At 39.7% G+C, this 20,834-nt stretch overlaps 1 protein-coding gene across 1 annotated transcript in view; it reads left to right on the forward strand.

Annotated features, from left to right (window-relative positions):
- The window catches only part of CCBE1 (collagen and calcium binding EGF domains 1), a 539,668-nt gene that overhangs the window by 455,391 nt on the left and 63,443 nt on the right, over positions 1 to 20,834 (forward strand). Inside the window, exon 4 of the mRNA XM_089689467.1 lies at positions 15,024 to 15,158. Coding sequence (XP_089545593.1) covers positions 15,024 to 15,158 — 135 coding nt within the window. The remainder of the gene's footprint in view (positions 1 to 15,023; positions 15,159 to 20,834) is intronic.

Consider the following 20,834-nt stretch of genomic DNA (forward strand, 5'->3'; position numbering starts at 1 on the left):
ATTAAGGGACTATTTACACAGCTCCATAATCTAACCTCATCTGAAGTTAGAACATTGTGGGATGTCTCCTTCTTGGATAAGTACATTAAGGAACAAATGGTCCCTCGGTCCCTAAGATGGAATGTCCCCCCAGAAACAGGAAATACTAATAGTATAGTAGAATGGTCACAGTATTTTAATTTGGCTGGGTTAGACCTACTCAAGTTTTTAATTACACGGAAAAAGAAGAAACTCATTTATCTAGACACGGAAATTAATAAAGTACGAGAGAAACTCACTCCATTTAAAGATAGGAATGATTATCAATTAGAATCTGAGAAACTTAAACAGTTTTTAGAACACACTGAAAAAGAACAAAAGGCAAAAAAATTTAAGAAATACATATGTGATCATAGGGATTATGCCGAAAATAAAGTCTTTAAATGGCAAACGGACTTAGATGAACCTACTAATGTGTCTCCTACACCCATGGAGACTAACTCATATACATCTAAACCAAAGAAAAATAACAAAGGTGGGAAGGTCCCCAACCATTCTCGCCATATATATCATCATCAATCTCAGCCATCCAGGGAAACCAGGGTTACTTACAATAGTAATATACCCACGTCTAATCGTTTTGAACCATTGAGATCTATGTCAGATGACAATATAGGTTCAAGAAATTATAATTGGTATCCCAATCAAGGTTATAGGGATAATCAATTTAAAAAACCATTCCAACAACATGATAATAGACCCCCTAACAATAACTATAATAGAGGATATGGCAATTATAACTCCCCGAGAAGGAATTATGGAGCTCCCTATAGACATGACGAGTCCATGACACCTATACCTAGAACACCTCAGCAGCCATCCAGGCAGCCACCATACGCCCCACCATATAGAAACGATACTTACTATCCCCCAACAACTAACCATCCTACATATCAAAATGAAAATTGGAATCCCACCCCGGTTCATTTTTTAGACCAGGGAAGCTCACGCAAAAGAAACGTTCGAGCAGGGGAAAAAGGGGAGGCAAAAGGGTCAACAAACCCAAAAAAGAGGAAACTCTAAAAGGCAAGGGGATTTTTAACCTTAGTGGGAAAGTACTAACTTCCCAAGAGTTGGACCTACTAGATAGAGGATTAAAATTTGCACCAAATAATAAATTGGATAAATTCCATACATATATTGACATACATAGATTTGTAAGATCAATATCTTTGAAAAAATATTTTCATTCGAATCCTATCGTCAGAAATACAACTGGCATAACTACTCATTCCAATTTAAGGAATGCATCTCTATTTAATCCTCCCCCACAAACTCATAGCTATATCAACGCCTTTAAAGAAACGGTACTTAAAGATTTAGCTGCTGTGAAGGTAAAGAATCATAAAGATCATCATGAGACTTCCAAAGCCATTAACTCCCTCCTTGACCAGAAAGACCTAGTTATAAGGCCTGCGGACAAAGGAGGAGGAGTTGTATTAATGAATAAAGATAGCTATAATAAGGAAGTATATAATATTCTTGGGGATGTAGATACATATTGCCGTCTACCAAAGAATCCTTTAATTACATATAAAAAATCTCTCAAAAACATTATTGCTAAAGGCTATTCGGATAATGTCATAAACAAGAAAGAGAAGGAGTTTTTATGCCCATCAGCTCCTAGAGTACCAGTCATGTACATTCTCCCAAAAATACATAAAAATTTAGAGAACCCTCCCGGTAGACCCATCATAAGCGGTATTGGATCCCTATGTTCTCGAGTGGGACAATACATAGATTATTTCCTACAACCGCTAGTACGGAAAACGCCATCTTATCTAAGAGACACTAAACAAGTGTTACAAGATATTCAAGGTCTCCGTGTTGATGATGATACATTTTTAGTTACAGCTGACGTGGCTTCTTTGTACACAAGTATTGATCACTCAGAGGGTATGCAAGCGGTAGATTTTTATCTTAATCAATCCACTTTGTCTTTTTTACATAAAAAGTTCATCCTTACTCTTTTGGATTTCGCTATGACTAGAAACTATTTTTGGTATGACAGCAATTTCTACCTACAAACTAGGGGCGTGGCTATGGGAGCGAAATTCGCTCTGAGCCTGGCAAACTTGTTCATGGCTAGATGGGAGGAGGACATTATATATGCCAGAGATTGGCCAGAATTGTACTTCTATAGGCGATATATTGATGATATACTGCTTATTTGGAAAGGGGATGAACAAACATTAGTTAACTTTTTCGGTACCCTTAATAACAACACCTTAAATATTAAATTAACTTTTGACTATAGCAAGACTAGTGTGAATTTCTTGGATTTGACATTAATAAACCAAGAAGGTACCATAATAACCTCTTCCTTTTTTAAAGGAACAGATCGTAATGGTTATATTCCCACTAGCAGTTGTCATCACCCGCTATGGCTTTCAAACATACCGAAAGGGCAATTCTTAAGGCTGAGAAGAAACTGTACCTCTGTTGATACCTTTTTGTCACAAGCATCTATATTAAAAAATAGATTCTTGGAAAAAGGATACGATGAGATATGTCTTACCCGTACTATGCACGAGATAGGAAATATGGATAAAGAATCTTTGCTTGCTAACAATACCTCACAAAAGTCACAAAAAATCTGTCCCTTTGTTACTACTTTTTCTAGACAATACAAGACTATTTCTAGAATCATTAATCAGAATTGGAAAATTCTGAAGGCGGATCCAGTGTTAACCAAAATCCTCCCTGATAGACCTGAGATTACCTACAGAAGAGCACAATCTCTGAGAAATCTAATAGCCCCAAATATTATCGACCCTCCTAGGAATACTTCCTTTTTAAATAATACTACCGTTTTTTTCCCATGCAACAGGTGTATTATACAGTCATGGCCGAAATTGTTGGCACCCTTGATATTTTTCCTGAAAATCAAGTATTTCACACAAAAAAGGTATTGCATTAACACATGTTTTGCTATACACATGTTTATTCCCTTTGTATGTATTGGAACAAATATAAAACAGAGGCAGAAAAGCAAATATGACATAATGTCACACAAAACCCCAAAAATGGGCTGGACAAAAGTATTGGCACCCTTAACTTAATATTTGGTTGCACACCCTTTGGAAAACATAACTGAAATCAGTCGCTTCCTATAACCATCAATAAGCTTCTGACACCTCTCACCCGGAATTTTGGACCACTCTTCCTTTGCAAACAGCTCCAGGTCTCTCTTATTGGAAGGACACCTTTTCCCAACAGCAATTTTAAGATCTCTCCACAGGTGTTCAATGGGATTTAGATCTGGGCTCATTGCTGGCCACTTCAGAACTCTCCAGCGCTTCTTTGCCATCCATTTCTGAGTGCTTTTTGACGTATGTTTGGGGTCATTGTCCTGCTGGAAGACCCAGGATCTTGGACGCAAACCCAGCTTTCTGACACTGGGCCCTACAGTGCGACCCAAAATCCTTTGGTAATCCTCAGATTTCATGATGCCTTGCACACAGTTAAGGCACCCAGTGCCAGAGGCAGCAAAACAACCCCAAAACATCATTGAACCTCCACCATATTTTACCGTAGGTACTGTGTTTTGTTCTTTGTAGGCCTCATTCCGTTTTCGGTAAACAGTAGAATGATGTGCTTTACCGAAAAGCTCTATCTTGGTCTCATCTGTCCACAAGACGTTTTCCCAGAAGGCTTTTGGCTTACTCAAGTACATTTTGGCAAACTGTAGTCTTGCTTTTTTATGTCTCTGTGTCAGCAGTGGGGTCCTCCTGGGTCTCCTGCCATAGCGTTTCATTTCATTTAAATGTCGACGGATAGTTCGCGCTGACACTGATGCTCCCTGAGCCTGCAGGACAGCTTGAATGTCTTTGGAACATGTTTGGGGCTGCTTATCCACCATCCGGACTATTCTGCGTTGCAATCTTTCATCAATTTTCCTCATCCGTCCACGACCAGGGAGATTAGCTACAGTGCCATGGGTTGCAAACTTCTTGATAATGTTGCGCACTGTGGACAAAGGCAAATCTAGTTCTCTGGAGATGGACTTGTAACCTTGAGATTGTTGATATTTTGCCACAATTTTGGTTCTCAGGTCCTCAGACAGTTCTCGTCTCCTCTTTCTGTTGTCCATGCTTAGTGTGGCACAGACAGACACACAATGCAAAGGTTAAGTGAACGTCTCTCCTTTTTATCTGCTTTCAGGTGTGATTTCTATATTGCCCACACCTGTTACTTGCCCCAGGTGAGTTTACAGGAGCATCACATGCTTGTAACATTCTTATTTATCCGCAGTTGTGAAAGGGTGCCAATACTTTTGTCCAGCCCATTTTTGGAGGTTTGTGTGACATTATGTCGAATTTGCTTTCTTTCCTCCCTTTTTTTGTTTTGTCCCAATACACACAAAGGGAATAAACATGTGTATAGCAAAACATGTGTTAATGCAATACGTTTCGTGAGAAATACATGATTTCCTGGAGAAATATCAAGGGTGCCAACAATTTCGGCCATGACTGTATGCACCTGTAATGGTAAAAGGAAAAAGAGGGTCGATAATTTTATATCTACCAGTACTGGCAGGACATTTGAAATCAGTAACTTTATATCATGTTATAGTAAAAATGTTGTGTATCTTTTGCAATGTCCGTGCAAAAAACAGTACATTGGTCGCACCATCAGAAGGCTTAGGGACAGACTTCGTGAACATGTTAGCAATATTAAGAAGGGCTTCAAAGACCATTCGTTATCATTACACTATAGGACCCATCATAATAGGGACCCATCTTCATTGCAGTTTGCAGGAATTGACATAGTACAAGAGCAGTCTCGCAAATGGAAACAAAATGGATATTCCAGATGGACTGTATGCGCCCCAAGGGACTTAATATAGAACTGGATATCAATAGTTTTATTGATAACAGCTAACTAGGATTATCCAGATATCTATATAAATATATGTATTTTCTTTGTTATTGATCTTAGTGTGTATTTTATTTAACATTATATGGTTTCATCCTCTCGTTATTATGACGATTTTTGTGCTATGTAGGTGATTCTAATATGAAATACTTTATTATTTTAATATTTTGCATACACTAATGATCCATAGGTCTATAGGTGTATGTAATATTTTATACTTGTACTGATTATATATATTATTGATATATTGTTATTGTGAATTTATTTGAATTTTATCACTGGTTTTACAGTATTTAGATATATTTTTCATGCATATGGGTACTCATGAATTGTACCTATATGTATATATGTATGTATATTTACGTTTGGCAGACTCTACATATTTGCCTATATTTACCTATATATTACTTTTTATAATTATATTTTAATACCTAATTTTATTTTTTATGTGAATGTATTATCATATATTCATATAAAGCATTTATATATTTACACTATTGATATCATGACAAATATGGGCTATATAACATTATTCTGGATCTGTTAATTAAGATCCATATCTGTTTTTGCCCATAGTAACATTACCCTTGTTTGATTGTACACAGGTGATTTACATTGCTAAATTATGGATTGAATCATCCCTGGTGCTCATAGCATTTGTTTCTGCCGTTTGTCTCCGTGTACCCGATGACAGGGCGTTTGCGCATGCGCTATCGGGTTGGGCTACAATAAAATGGCGCCCGTCACGCGGACATCCAGCACAGGAAAGATGGCGCATGACGTATCGCGCATGCGCCATTGTTCGTATTTAAGTAGTATCATCAGCGTCCACCACTGTAAGCTGCACCCCTATGAGTACGAGCCTTCGCTCAAAACGCGTCTGAAAAGCTACAGCAGGTTGGACGCCACGCCGCCGGCGCCACGAGGGGCCCCGGCGGCCATCTTTGATTTGCATCTGGGTCAGTACATTTCTTGTATATTGGATTTTTCTGCTATCCTGTGCCTATATGTAATAAAGATACCTCAAGGATATCACACTATGTGGCCCTCTCTGTTTATTTGAGTTCTGGTGGGAACCAGCCAGATCCACAGAATAGCTGCATCTATCCGGGTACCAGGCAGTGAAGGATATGCTGACCAGATCTGACCAGACCAGGTTGATGACACAGGAGGTCCAGTGATATCATACACAAATGCGCATTAAGATTACGTATCTGGTGAGTGCGCAATCTTTATATTTTTTATCACCTGGCGGTTCCAAATATTGGATGTCTGAGGATCATCCTGGATCTTAAGAGCACTCCTCCATTGGACTGTTTCACTTCCCTCACTTCATAGCCACCATTCAGTGGCTTTATTAACACACAGTCACTGTTTATTATCACTGTTCATTATCTGTGTTTGATTTTGAATTTATTACTATCTGCTAGGTTGTATAGCGCTGCACCTCCCCCCTTTTTCTATACATTTATGTCTCTGAAGGTTTGATACGGTGCCTTTTTTGGTGTACAGCTGCTGTTTATCATTATATTCATTCAAGCGCTCACTTATCTTGCTTTTCTTGACTATAGTTGTATGTAAGCTTGGCATTCTAACCACAACTGTACAGGGAGCAGTCTTTGCACTGGCTAATGGGGTAAGGGGCATTTTTCCCATCGAACACCAGTTTTAGCAGAGGTTCGCTGAGTCCTGAAACTTATTTCAAGGCTTTCTCTGGGGTCAAAAAGGTTGAGAAATGCTGATGAAGATGGAATATTGGGGCATAGAGGCAGGGAGTTATAGGAAGCTAGTGGGTGACTCAAACCTGCTTCTATCCAAAAGCTTATTGGTGAAGTGAAACTCCAATTTTGTTTTAAAAAAATCTCTATACATAAAGTATGTGTGTTGCTAGGTTTCAGCAAAATTTAATGAAGATTCTTACCTTTTTTTGGTTCAGAAACTAATGCAACCATTCTCATGCCTTATCTCAAACTGACTACTACCTGGAACAGTCTGCCCTTATTATCATCACCTCACAAGTCCAAAATAAGCAGCCAAGACAACTCTTTAAAAGTGACTCTTTTAAAAGTATCTAACTAAAAATAAAGCTTCAAATGCAGGAAAAGGAAATGTGATTTGGGGGGTATTCTGTATACAATGTACAGCCCCTTTTGGAGGATGTGGCTGCTGTCACTATGATTAGGGTAATTGAAAAGAAGTGGAATCATTTTTGCAGCTATTGAAATATTAATGTGTATCTAAGTATTTAATTTTTTAATAGATTGAAGAAGGATTAGAACCTGTTAGGCTTTTATTGGTGGAAGTAGAATTAAAATAAGGGTTGCCAGATCTCTTAAAGCAGTGTTCTCAGTCTGGTCTTAAACAGTGTAGAGGGAATGATTCTCCATAGGCAGTGCTCTCAGGAGTTATGACTGAAGGTCAGCTCTTTGCTCAAGTAGGTACTGGGCAGGGGTGACCATTTGGAAACGTGGGCGCTGCCCGAGGGCCCGGGGTCAATAGGGGGCCCCATAAGATGCCCCGGTACCTTTTTTATAGGCTTTTTTGAGTTTGGGCAAGGACACAGGGGCCCCATGATCCCCTATTGCCCGGGGGCCCCATGAGTTGTCAGTCCGTCCCTGGTACTGGGTATACAAGAAAGAGAGTGCTAAAAGCAAAACTTATAAAATCTAGATTTTATTTTTATTCAGTCTCTTGTATAGTAAAAATCCAGCACATTTCAGGGGTTCAAAGGTTCAACTTCATCAGGGCTGTATACAAATAACACATAAACTTGGATCAGTATACAGTATTGACTGTTATATAAGTGGTATAAGATGTCAAGCATAAATATTTATATATTTGCAAAGTATTCTAAAAATAAACAATAACATACATGGATACCATTCAAAATTAGATTCTATATATTTTATTTTAATTTTTACCATTTGTTTCTAATTTTATATATTTTTATATTATCTTTTCGGATTTCCTGTGCTTGATGTCCTAAGTTTGTGTAATATATATCTCTACATGCTATTGCTTAGTTTTAGAATACTTTACCATTAAATGTATTTATGACTGATACTCTATACTAGCCTTTTTCAACCAGAGTGCCATGGCACCCTAGACTGCCTTCTGGGTTCTTCAGGGGAACCCTGGCGAAAATGCCTAAAAGAATTGCCCCGGATTGCTCAAACATTTTCAGGAAGCCAACCTGTTTGTTACACAAAGACATAGGTTTTTATTGTGCAGCATTAATAATTAGTGAAGCGCTTGTATCACATGAATACAATCATGTATCTCCATATAGTGTAATTATAAATCAAAGTGACCACTATATATAATAAATGTGTGTTGACTCCCTCTAGTGAAAAGAAAAAATAGTGTCAACCAAAATAGCTAAATAACACACATTAAGAAACTAAATATATAGTGCATAAATCAAATATAATGAACAGAATATATATATACGTGAAAACAGAATATTGGCCACATACAATGGTGTCTAAATTATACATAAATGATATATGCCATAGGTGAACAAAACAATATCAAAGGTGAAAAAAATTCCATGCATGTGACTGTGCTTTAAGCTGGAACACACACGTGATCTCCACTTCTAAGTGCAAGTACTCTCCTTCAAATGGCAGCAATGCCTGCTCACCTCCCTTCCTCGACCCACACAGGGCCTCAAAGCAGTTACCACCTCAGTGGTGTATTCCTCTGGCAGACTCCTTATTCCTCCAGCTCTCTTATGCAACTCATAAAAAGACAAGAAAGCCTTCCATAGTGTAGTAAATTTAATAGGCAAAGTTAAAAATTACAAAGTATTCCACTCACATGCTCCTTTCCATAAAAAAGCGTTTTTCCCAGCCTGTGGGTAGATATGCATGCACCTGGGGGAATCCAATATGGCCACTGTGTCCGGACATACGTCACTTCCTGGTGACGTATGTCCGGACACAGTGGCCATATTGGATTCCCCCAGGTGCATGCATATCTACCCACAGGCTGGGAAAAACGCTTTTTTATGGAAAGGAGCATGTGAGTGGAATACTTTGTAATTTTTAACTTTGCCTATTAAATTTACTACACTATGGAAGGCTTTCTTGTCTTTTTATGAGTTGCATAAGAGAGGAGGAGGAATAAGGAGTCTGCCAGAGGAATACACCACTGAGGTGGTAACTGCTTTGAGGCCCTGTGTGGGTCGAGGAAGGGAGGTGAGCAGGCATTGCTGCCATTTGAAGGAGAGTACTTGCACTTAGAAGTGGAGATCACGTGTGTGTTCCAGCTTAAAGCACAGTCACATGCATGGAATTTTTTTCACCTTTGATATTGTTTTGTTCACCTATGGCATATATCATTTATGTATAATTTAGACACCATTGTATGTGGCCAATATTCTGTTTTCACGTATATATATATTCTGTTCATTATATTTGATTTATGCACTATATATTTAGTTTCTTAATGTGTGTTATTTAGCTATTTTGGTTGACACTATTTTTTCTTTTCACTAGAGGGAGTCAACACACATTTATTATATATAGTGGTCACTTTGATTTATAATTACACTATATGGAGATACATGATTGTATTCATGTGATACAAGCGCTTCACTAATTTTTAATTTTATTTTGCACTTATTGGTATCAGCTAAGTGACAGCAGCTGTATTTTGTCAATTATTCCCATGAGCGCAGGAGGATCCCTTATTATTGTGCAGCATTACAACCTTGGGCTCTGTGTGGTCCAGCTGCCGGTGTCCTAACAACTGATGACAATCAGTTGATAAAGAGGACATTGGGCACTTGCACAGCATCCTTGTTTGCCCTCCCCTGCCTCCCTCCATCAGCACTGGGCTCCTGCTGCTGCCTGGAAACCTATGTACAGACGGAGCCACGCAAGTGACATCTTTTCACGGTCATCTTTCCTTCTTATTGAGTGGTAATGTTAATAAAATTCTCTTATCCCAGCACAGAAGAGTGCTTTTTTTTTTTTTTTCATTAGAGGTATTAAAATTCATCATACAGAGAGCACTATTGACTGTCTCTATATTTTTGCATGGATGTCTCCACACATTTGAGTTTTTTAAAATCAGAGAAGAGAGACTTGTGGATTAGAACCTTCGCCCTTAAAGGGGAAGTGCTTATGACCTACTGTTAGTTCAGTGGTCATGCTTTGGAGGTGAGCAGCCAATCTTTTGTTTTGGTGGAGGCCACTGACACATAGGTGTTTATTATTGATGATATTGAACACTTCCCAATGATTGGAGCTTTGGATACTTATAACCTTTGATGGATTGGACTTACGGACATTCACTCATAGATGTTATATTTAATCACTCATTGGTTGTGCTGCACTTTTTTGTTGAGATAGATTGATATAAGGTAAGTATAGAACAAGGTGAGGGGGCCATACACATACTGAGACATTTTTTACCTTAATGCAGGAAAGCCTTAAGGTAAAAATGTCTTGCATTTATAACCACTTTAAATATACCATTGAAGACATGTTATTATGTCTGTCCAATTAAAATAAAATGGTTGATCCTGTCTGAAATCCATTGTTCTATGTCCTCTGCATTGTTATCCCAATTAGTCCACATCAGCCATGCCTATAGTTCACCTCTAGATGCTACAGAGCATTTGCGTTATTGATATTATTATGATTACTAGTATTGTTATTACACAGGATTTATATAGCGCCAACAGTTTGCTCAGCTCTTTACAATATAATGGGAGACAATACAGCAACAATACAGTTCAATGCAAGAGGGTTAGGAGGGCCCTGATCCTTGGAGCTTACAATCTAAGAGGGAGGGGCTAGTGGTACAAAAGGTAATAATTGTGGGGGATGGACTTGTAGGAGATAGAAAAGATTCCATTATTAGCTGAGGGCAGGATAGGTTTCCCTGAAGAGATAGGTTTTTAGAGATCGCCTAAAAGTGAGCAGAGTAGGCGATAGTCTGATAAATTGGGGTAGAGAGTTCCAGAGGATGGGGAAGCTCTGGAGAAGTTCTGGAGATGAGCAAGGGAGGAGGAGACAAGGGAGCTAGAGAGCAGGAGGTCGTGGGAGGAGCGCAGAGTATGGTTTGGGTGACATTTGGAGACAAGATCGGTGATGTAATTTGGGGCAGAGTTATAAATGGCTTTATATGTTATTGTTAATAATTTGAATTTTATCCGTTGGGCAATGGGAAGCCAGTAGAGGGATTGGCAGAGAGGGGTGGCAGATATGGAACGGTTAGTAAGGTGGATGAGTCTGTGTTTCTAACACGCTTTCTGGTTGAAACTCTGCTCCTCTATAGATACGGCACATTGTCACCCTAGGACAGGAAATGTGTTACTGGCAGGATCAACAGGTGAAAAAAAAGGAAAAAAGCCTATAAAGAGAACACTAATGAAGGCATCATATCTAATGGCTGGAAAGCTGTAATATATAACATTTTTGCTCTTGGGTTTAGATACACTTTATCCAACCTACATCACTCTCAGCTTCATATTTTTCTGATTAACCCCTCTAGTGCCCTCAAGCTTAATGTCCAGCTGGCAGGCTCAGTTCTGCTGATCCTGAACCAAAGCTCTTCATGCACTGAACTCTCTCCCGAGCCTCTGCAGTTGTAGCGGCGTGTTTAAGGCGTTAAAACTTTCTTTGGCATCTAGACCCTGGTTGAGTCATAACTAACATATTAAACTTCATTGCCAGCTTACATTGAACTCCCTCAAGTGTCAAGCGGTAGATCATATGAAACATAACTGTTAAAAGCAGTGCACTTGGCATGAAAACCATCTTGCTGAGCATCAGATTTTCTGTCTTTCCCTTTTCTCTCCGTGTTGACAGCTGTCTCACCATACACTTGCGGACTGGGCCCTGCTACACGCATTTGCCCCAGACTAGGTTACTTGTCTTTGCAAAGCTGAGAAAATAAATTAAAAACTTATTTGATTATCCAAAAATTCCTTTTTTTAATTCCAAAAATATTTTTCCAGGGAGTAAAAACCGACTTTTTATAACCCAGCCCTGAGTTTTGTTTAGTTCACATGAAAAGGGCAATCGATGCTAGGTCCCAGTAGGTGGCTTGTATGGAAAATAAAAGAAAAACCTGCAAGCCACAAAAAGAAACATATGTGCATTTTCTGTGTACGGGTATGTCAAAACACATATTAGGTCTGAAATGGAAAGTTTGTTGTTGGGTAAGGTAATTAAATGCCAGATGGGAAGCTTTAATTAAATGAATGCCAATTTAGATTTTTGCCGTCATTTTGTGATTTAGTCTTTTTGTGGTTTTTACAAAATTTGAAATAATGTCTTGGGTGGGGTGTTGAAGGATTATTGAATTCAACGTACAAATTGGCCTCCATGTAAAATTGCTCTTCACAAGTAGGGTAAGTAAGCTTTAAAAAAGTAAACATAAACTATAAATAGAGTGAGTTAGTAAAAATGAAATCATTTAAGTCTAAGTGAACCTTCAGGTTAAATCAGCTTAATACATTCCTGGTGAGTACGCTTTAATTTTTTGAATAAAGAGACTTATTTTTTCCATGAGAAAGTATGCTAGTGAAGATTTTTTAAGATGACTCTATTGCTGATATAAAAAAAAAAAAGGGACTTATGATAATAAAAGAATTAAGATTCACATGTCCTGATATCCGCATCACCGATCTGCACTCTCTTGAAGAGTTAAAGTGGAATTCCGGTCATACCCTGACTAAGGCTAAATCTACTCCCACCCTCATTCTAAGCCTGATCTATCTAACCTGTAAAAGAAAAGATGTCTATACTTACCTATTCTGCAGCCTCTCAGGTCCGTTTACATGACCAGCTTCTGGCTACAGCTTGAGTATAGAGGAGCGCCATTGACAATGGCTGTAAAGCCTGGGCGATGATGTCACCCAATTGGCTTACTATAGGGCATCCTTTATTGGCTGTCCCTACCCTACACTAAAACCAGCGCTGGAAGCCGGTCATGTGACCAGACCTGAGCGCCCTCAGAATAGGCAAGTATAGGCATCTTTCCTTTTACAGAGTAGATAGAATCGTCTTATAATGAGGGTGGGAGTAGATTTAGGCTTGGTTAGGTTTTGACTGGAATGCCACTGGAATCCTTACTGATATTCCTGCTTGCCTTATGGGAAAGGGGGCTGCAATAGGCGAAGAGCCAGCTATAGTGCCTGACCACCAACGCTTGGGGTAAGCATTACAGGGACATGGACCAATGGCAAAAAAAATTAATAAATAATAAATTAAAAAGTAACAGTGTATCTCTCTAAACAGAATTGTCAGCTCTCCCTTACATCTTTAGCACACACTGACAATATACATTTTATAGAATGGGGCTGGGGTTATCCATTCCCTCAAATTATTGGCTTTTGTGACTCAACTGACCAGGCACACAAGCTTTGTTACTTAATTATAGGTTGTTCCTTATTTCTGAAGGCGAAGCAGCCAGCTTTGCCGTCAGAAGTCTGTGAAATGTGAACTTCACGAATCCTGCAGATTTACTGTGAACCCATGGTAGTAGCAAGCCAGACCTCATCCCTATACATCACTACTGTGTCTTGTAGAAATGTAGCAACTTCCAGACTGAAGGATAGAGGGGGCCAAGCATCCAACAGTCAAACTAATGGAAGATACTTCAGTAAGCTCTTCAAGAAAACAAAAATTGGTAGCATGGGCAGCAGAATCGATGAGTCCTAATTATTTGTTTTACTGGGTTTTCAAGTTTTTTGTCTAGTGACAAAGTTGATTTAAATGCTTTTAAACAGTCACATCAATATTACTACAATGATTGCGTTAAATAAATATTCACTATAATAATTTAAAATGGATATTTTGATAATCCCTTATCAACGTCTGTTTGGACGAAGCGTACATCGGGGTTAGGTGGAGCTTGTGCTGACCTCACCTATGCTAGGCTGGAGCCGGCACCAGAGGTATTTTTCCTTGTGTTACGCTTTTATCTGGAGATGTTTGTAAGTAGTTCTTTGACCAATATTTGATCAAACATACTAATGGTACTACACCATCAGATGCTTATTTCTTTCTTGCCGAGCTAAATTGCAAAGCAATAGGGGCAGCAGAGTTTCCATCTGAGGTGCATTTATGTTCCTGTGCTCACGCTTTGTTGGATCAATTTGGGGTCTAACGATTTGGTTAGAGGTCATGTGTGCTTGAAGTGGTGGACTCACTGGTACACATTGTTGGATCTCACTATTGATTTGATGGATATTATAATGTTCTTACAGATACACTTTTGAATGTTTATGAGGACTTTGTCTCTATTAGTAGGATTCACACAGCATCTGTGTGGAATTTACTATTTATTGTTTTCATTTGGACTTTTTTTTTATCACTTTATTTATTCATTTATTTATTTGCCTTGGCACAGCGCAACAATGTTTTAAAATGTCGCCTATGGAAAGGTTACCAAAGTTTGTCATCCTTTCACGGGCGCACGCAATTTTAAGGTTTGACATGTTGGGTATCTATTTATTGCAACCTCTTATTTTATGTTTTACCAAAAACATGGGTAAGTTACTGAATTAGTGTGCCCTAAAATTAACTTTCTGATTTTATTGACGCTTTTCAATTCTTAAACCATCACTCTAATATCATGTGAAATAAAAAATGATGTTTATTTTTTTCTCTAGTGTCTCTGTTTTCAGAAAATATATAATGTATGGGGTTTTATGTAATCTTCAAGCCTAATTTTGTATTTAAACTTGTGTGCAAAAAACACAAAAATGTCTCTGGCAATGAAAGGGTTAATCCACTCTTCAAAGCAACACATACTGACCCTTCCTTTGCTACCCCTCTGCTTTATTTTTAGAGCAAAGAACCCAGTACTTCTAGGTATAGAGACAGTTGTGACTAACTCCATGTGACAGCACTGGGCCAATGATCAGCATTGTCACATCGGAGGGTCAATGGGCAGCTTGAGGAACACACAGGGCATCTTTCCCAATAATGAAGCAGAAAATGTGAATATGTTCTGCTACGGAGGGGGTAATAAAGAGAGCCTGTTGTTTTGCCTTGCATGACAGCCATTTTGAATCATCGCTAATAGTAGTGGATAGTTGCTAGAAATTAGCAAAATTAATTCCTTAAAAATTTGTCTCTTTATAGACTATGACGTGTGCTCGGAAGCACCATGTGAACAGCAGTGTACAGATAATTTTGGTCGAGTTCTTTGCACTTGTTATCCTGGTTACCAGTATGACCGTGAGAGACACAGGAACAGAGAGAAGCCATATTGCCTAGGTAAGTGACACATGGCAATTGTTTTCTGGTCTAACTAGTCTAGACTCAAAGGAGAAGTATGGTGCTGTTGGAGATATTGTCTTTATTTTATGCAAGACTAATAATTAAACATGTCTTTTTCAAATACTTATAAGAATAAGTCATATTTACTAGTTGGAGCCTGCAGATGGAATACTGAAGTCAGTTTTCCACCACCTTTCCTTTCGTTTTACTGCTATTCTATGAGTAGACTGTGGTATTAATATGGAGCTGCCTCCTTCTGCTTCCTGGGGCTATAAAAGCCTCCACTCTTCAGGGAAGGCTTTCTGCAAGATTTTGAAGTGTGTCTATGATCCATATAGTTGTAGATGTGATGGTCAGTTGTACATAGCCATAGGGTACAGCCCAATGGCTGAATGAATAAAGGAACATATTGGATATGCAAACCAATGAAAATCTGCTTTATTCTGAATAAAAAGCGACAAAGAATTGTGTCCTTATATATGCAATAATAAGCTTACAGTCTGCCCGATTTCACCTTAATATAGGTAGATTGTCCCCTCCAAGGTGGCCACTCCTGTAGGGGGACACCTACCAAGTCCACCAAGGAAGCGTCTCAGACCGATGGCTCCAAGGAATGGAGAGATACCATAGCAGGATCAGATAGCAGGATCAGTCCTGCTATGGAATACCTCCATTCCTTGGAGCCATCAGTCTGAGATGCTTCCTTGGCAGATGTCTCCCTACAGGAGTGGCCACCTTAGAGGGGGCAGTCTACCTATGATTGTAACAGAGTGGCTTTACCACATATCACAGTGACATTGGGAAGAATGTAAGCCTTTATTGCATCAATGAGGACACAAATCTGTTATTATTTATTCAGAATAAAGTGGATTTTAATTGGTTAACATATCATAGTGGCAAAACTTTTCCTTTGATGATGGATCTACTAGGGTCTAATATTTTCCAATTAAATGTGCCATTTTTATTCAGTGGACTACATCTGGTACGGACATTAGTGTGGGACTTGGCATGGACATATGTCATCACTGAAAATCATGTGCTAGCTGGTCTAGAGTAGGTTTTAGTGCCAGACGTCCCTGTTGTTTTTTTGTTTACTTACCCCTTACCTACCCAGCCCCAGTCATTGCTTGGGGCTGACCCAGGCTACCAGTCATATACAGTAATGGCCAAAAATGTTGGCACCCCCTTCTATCAGATAATGCACCACTTCGCCCAGAAAAGTGTTGCAATTATAAATGTTTAGGCATTCTCATGTTTATTTCTTTTGTTTGTATTGGTATGACACAAAAAAGTGGAGAAACAAAAAGCGAAATCTGACACATTCCACGCAAAACTCAAAAAATGAACTGGGCAAAATTATTGGCACCCCCATTTTAATATTTGGTAGCACACCCTTTGGAGAAAAAAACTGAAATCAATTGCTTCCTGTAACCATCAATGAATTTCTTACACCTCTCTAATGGAATTTTGTACCACTCTTTTTTCGCCAGCTGGTCCAGATCTCTTAGATTGAAAGGGCTCTTTTTCCCAACTGCTGTTTTTAGATCTCTCCACAGGTGCTCTATGGGATTGAGGTCCTTCACTCATTGTTGGCTAGTTCAGTACTCTCCAGCTTTGTCTGAAACCATTTTTGGGTGCTTTTTGAAGTGTGCTTCGGGTCATTGTCCTGCTGTAAGACCCACTACCTCTTATGGAGACTCAACTTTCTGACACTGAGCCCTACATTGCACCCCAGTAGTCTTCAGATTTCATAATGCCATGCGCACACTCAACCAAGAGATGGACATCCAGTGCCTGAAGCAGCAAAACAACCCCAAAACATCAATGAACCTCCACCATGTTTGACTGAAGGGAATGTATACGTTTCTTTAAAGGCCTCATTTTTTTTCTGAAAACAGTAGAATGATGTTCTTCTGTTTCGTCTGTCCAAAGCACATTTTCCCAAAAGGATTTTGGCTTCATCATGTAAGTTTTGGCAAACTCCAATCTGACTTTTTATGTTTCTATGTCAGCAGTGTAGTCCTCCTACCATAGTGATCCTTTTCATTCAGAGGACCACGTATAGTGAGAGCTGACACAGTTGTACCTTGTGCCTGAAAATCATCTTGAATTTGTCTGAAAGTTGATCAGGGTTCTTTATCCACCATTCGAACAATCCTTTGTTCCAATCTTTGATCAACTTTTTCTCTTTCGTCCACATCTAGGGAGATTCGCTACAGTGCCATGAGCTGTAAACTTCTTGAAAATGTTGCGCACAGTAGACACAGGAACATTAAGATCTCTGGAGATGGACTTGTGACCTTGAGATTGTCCATGCTTTTCCACAATTTTTGTTCTTACATCTTCAGACAATTCTTTGCTGCTCTTTCTCTTCTCCATGCTCCATGTGGCACACAGAGACACACAACAGAAAGGTTGAGTTAATTTTTCACCATGTTAACTGGTTGCCGGTGTGATTTCTATATTGCCGGCACTTGGTAATGTGAGCTTATTTACAAATTACAGGAGCATCACAAACTTGGAATGCAATTGCTTCTTACAATTTTGAGAAGTTGCCAATAATTTTGCTCAGTCCATTTTTGGGGTTTTGCGTGGAATGTGTCAGAATTGGCTTTTTGTTTCTCCACTTTTTTGTGTCATACCAATACAAACAAAAGAAATAAACACGAAGATGCCTAAACATTTGTAATTGCAACAATTTTCTGGGTGAAGTGGGGCATTATCTGACAGAAATCAGGGGTGCCAATATTTTTTGGCATTGACTGTAACTTAAATATCACCTTTGGGTGGACTGATACTTTAACTTAAATTTGCACATGGCAGTTTTTAATTTTGAGTCCTCCTAGTCAGATATTATTGTGTTAATATAATGACCTCAAAGCCTCGTCATAGATTGTGATAGATTAGCCAACAGCTATGTAGTGTGAGGGTCTTGCAGTTCGGGTAACATAAAGTAGGTTGGCCTTCACACTGCATATTTCTTGCTAAACTAAGGGGAGGTTGTACTGTCTTTGTACAATGAGATTTTACCATGTGTGGCCGGCTTTACACATGAAAACAAGCTTTGCCAATTCACGCTTGTTTGTCCAGATTTGGGATGTGTAGACATAATTCTCTTTTGGTTCAGAAAAGTAATTTATTAAATAGCCCAGACATATTTCGCAAATGAAGTGTTAGTAATAGGCAACATAATAGCTGAGCATATAAGATGTATGATAGGAATGCAGCCATACTATGCAACCTGCACAACAGGGGAGCATTCTGGTTCTTACAGCTTAGGACAATAGGAAACATGTGTATCAGAGGCTGGAAATAGAAGTATAACCAAAAGAATAGTCATGCCACAATGAAGAAACATCATAACATATTATGCATTTAGAGAGCACCTGTCATTCAGCAATAGGAATAATAGGGGAGGGTTAACAAAGCACACAAATGTTGTTGGTCCTTTTACTTGGGAAGATTTGTTGCCTGGCTTTCTTTCTTACTGTAAATTGCTGCTGCATGGATGGGACAGTTTTTGTGTGTGTGTGTTCTGAGGTGATTGGTCTGGAGAAGGGGGTAGGTAGTTCAGGGGGGGACTCTTACACTGTGTGCAATATGCAATCCTGACCCCTGCACTCTGTGCATTGTATACTCCTGGACTAGGGAAGGTGAGTCGAGAGGGGGGCTGGGTGGGGAGGATATAGGGCTGCGAGGACAGATTTGCACTGAAGAAAAATTTAGAGGGTTAGGTAAAATCTGTGGCATTGGGGGGGGGGGGGATTGTAGTGGGAGGAGGGGCTAATTTTTGGTTATACACTGGCCTGTGCATTACATGCTCCTGAACCCTGCACTCTGTGTGTTACACACTCCTGACTCCTGCCCTGTGTGCACTATGTAACCCTGAGCCCTGCACTCTGTGTTACATTGTATTACACACTCCTGACCTCTGCACCCTGTGCATTATGCATTCCTGACCTCTGAACCCTGTGCATTATGCACTCCTAACCCCTGCACTCTGTGTGTTACATACTCCTGACTCTTACACTGTGTGCAATACACAATCCTGAACTCTGTGCATTACACATTCCTGACCCCTGCAATCTGTGTATTACACACTCCTGACCTCTGAACTCTGTGCATTATGCGTTCCTGACCCCTGTACGCTGTACGTTACACACTCCTGACCCCTGCACTCTGTGCATTACACACTCCTGACCTCTGCGCCCTATGCATTATGCACTCCTGACCCCTGCACTCTGTGCATTACACACTCCTGACCCCTGCACTCTGTGTGTTACATACTCCTGACTCTTACACTGTGTGCAATACGCAATCCTGACCACTACACTCTGTGCATTACACACTTCTGACCTCTGTACTCTGTGATCATTTTTCTGTCTCTTTCTTTTCTTTATAATATCCTCTCTTTAAAATGAACTTGTTGCACTGCCCATGCAGCACAGCCCTGTTTTTGCATACACTTATCTTCCCTTCAGCATTGTGAAAGCTCAAACTACACTTTATTGCCAAAAGTATTGGAATGCCTTACGTTACACGCAAATGAACTTTAATGGAATTCCAGTCTCAGTCCGTAGGGTTCAATATTGTGTTGGCCCGCCCTTTGCAGCTGAAACAGCCAAGCCCAACCCCTGAAAAACAACCCCACACCATAATCCCTCCTCCACCAAACATTACACTTGGCACAATGCAGTCAAGCAAGTACCGTTCTCCTGGCATTCCTCCAAACCCAGCCACATCCATTGGATTACCAGACAGAGAAGTGTGATTTGTCACTACAGAGAACACATCTCCAATGCTCTAGAGTTCACTGGCATCATGCTTTACACCACGGCATCCAACGCTTTGTATTGCACTTAGTGATGTAAGGATTGGATGCAGCTGCTCGGCCATAGAAACCCATTCCATGAAGCTCTCTACACACTGTTGTTGTGCTAATCTGAAGGCCACACGAAGTCTGGAGGTCTTTAGCTATTGACTCTGCAAACAGTTGGTGACTTCTGCGCACTGTGCGCTTCAGCATGCGCTGACCCCGCTCTGTCATTTTACGTGGCCTACCACTTGGTTGCCGAATTGCTGTTGTTCCCAGTTGCTTCCACTTTGTTATAATCCCACTAACAGTTGAGCGTGGAATATTTAGTAGCCAGGAAATGTCACGGATGGACTTATTGCACAGGTGACAACCTATCACGAGACCACGCTTGGAGTCAATGAGCTCCTGAGAGCGACCCATTCTTTCACAAATGTTTGTAGAAGCAGTCTGCATGCCTAGGTGCTTGATTTTATACACCTGTGGTCATGGAGGGGATTGGAACACCTGAATCCAATGATTTGGAGGGCTGGCCCAATACTTTTGGCAATATAGTGTATGTTCTACTAGAAACTCACTCAGAGTTTCCTTTCTTTCTTCTCTCCAGGAGGCGAAGGAAGCACCAGGGAAGCAAATAGAAGGCTAGTATAGGTAGCTGGTGATGCTGGTTTTAAAGTGAACCTGTTGAGTAGTCCTACATGAGAAAAAGTTAAGTTCATTTTTAGGTCTGTTGCAGAGATTCTTTAGTAGTGTCCTGTAGTGATTTAGTGGACAGAGGGAGGAACTTTGGCACTGAGCAGTTCTTCTATTGTAGGGAGCTCTGGATGGATCTTATTAGAGAAGCAAACAGGTACCTTTAA

Source organism: Staurois parvus, unplaced genomic scaffold (assembly GCF_062004578.1).
Source record: "Staurois parvus isolate SC_StPar_1 unplaced genomic scaffold, SC_StPar_1.0 ptg000475l, whole genome shotgun sequence".
Taxonomy (NCBI): domain Eukaryota; kingdom Metazoa; phylum Chordata; class Amphibia; order Anura; family Ranidae; genus Staurois; species Staurois parvus.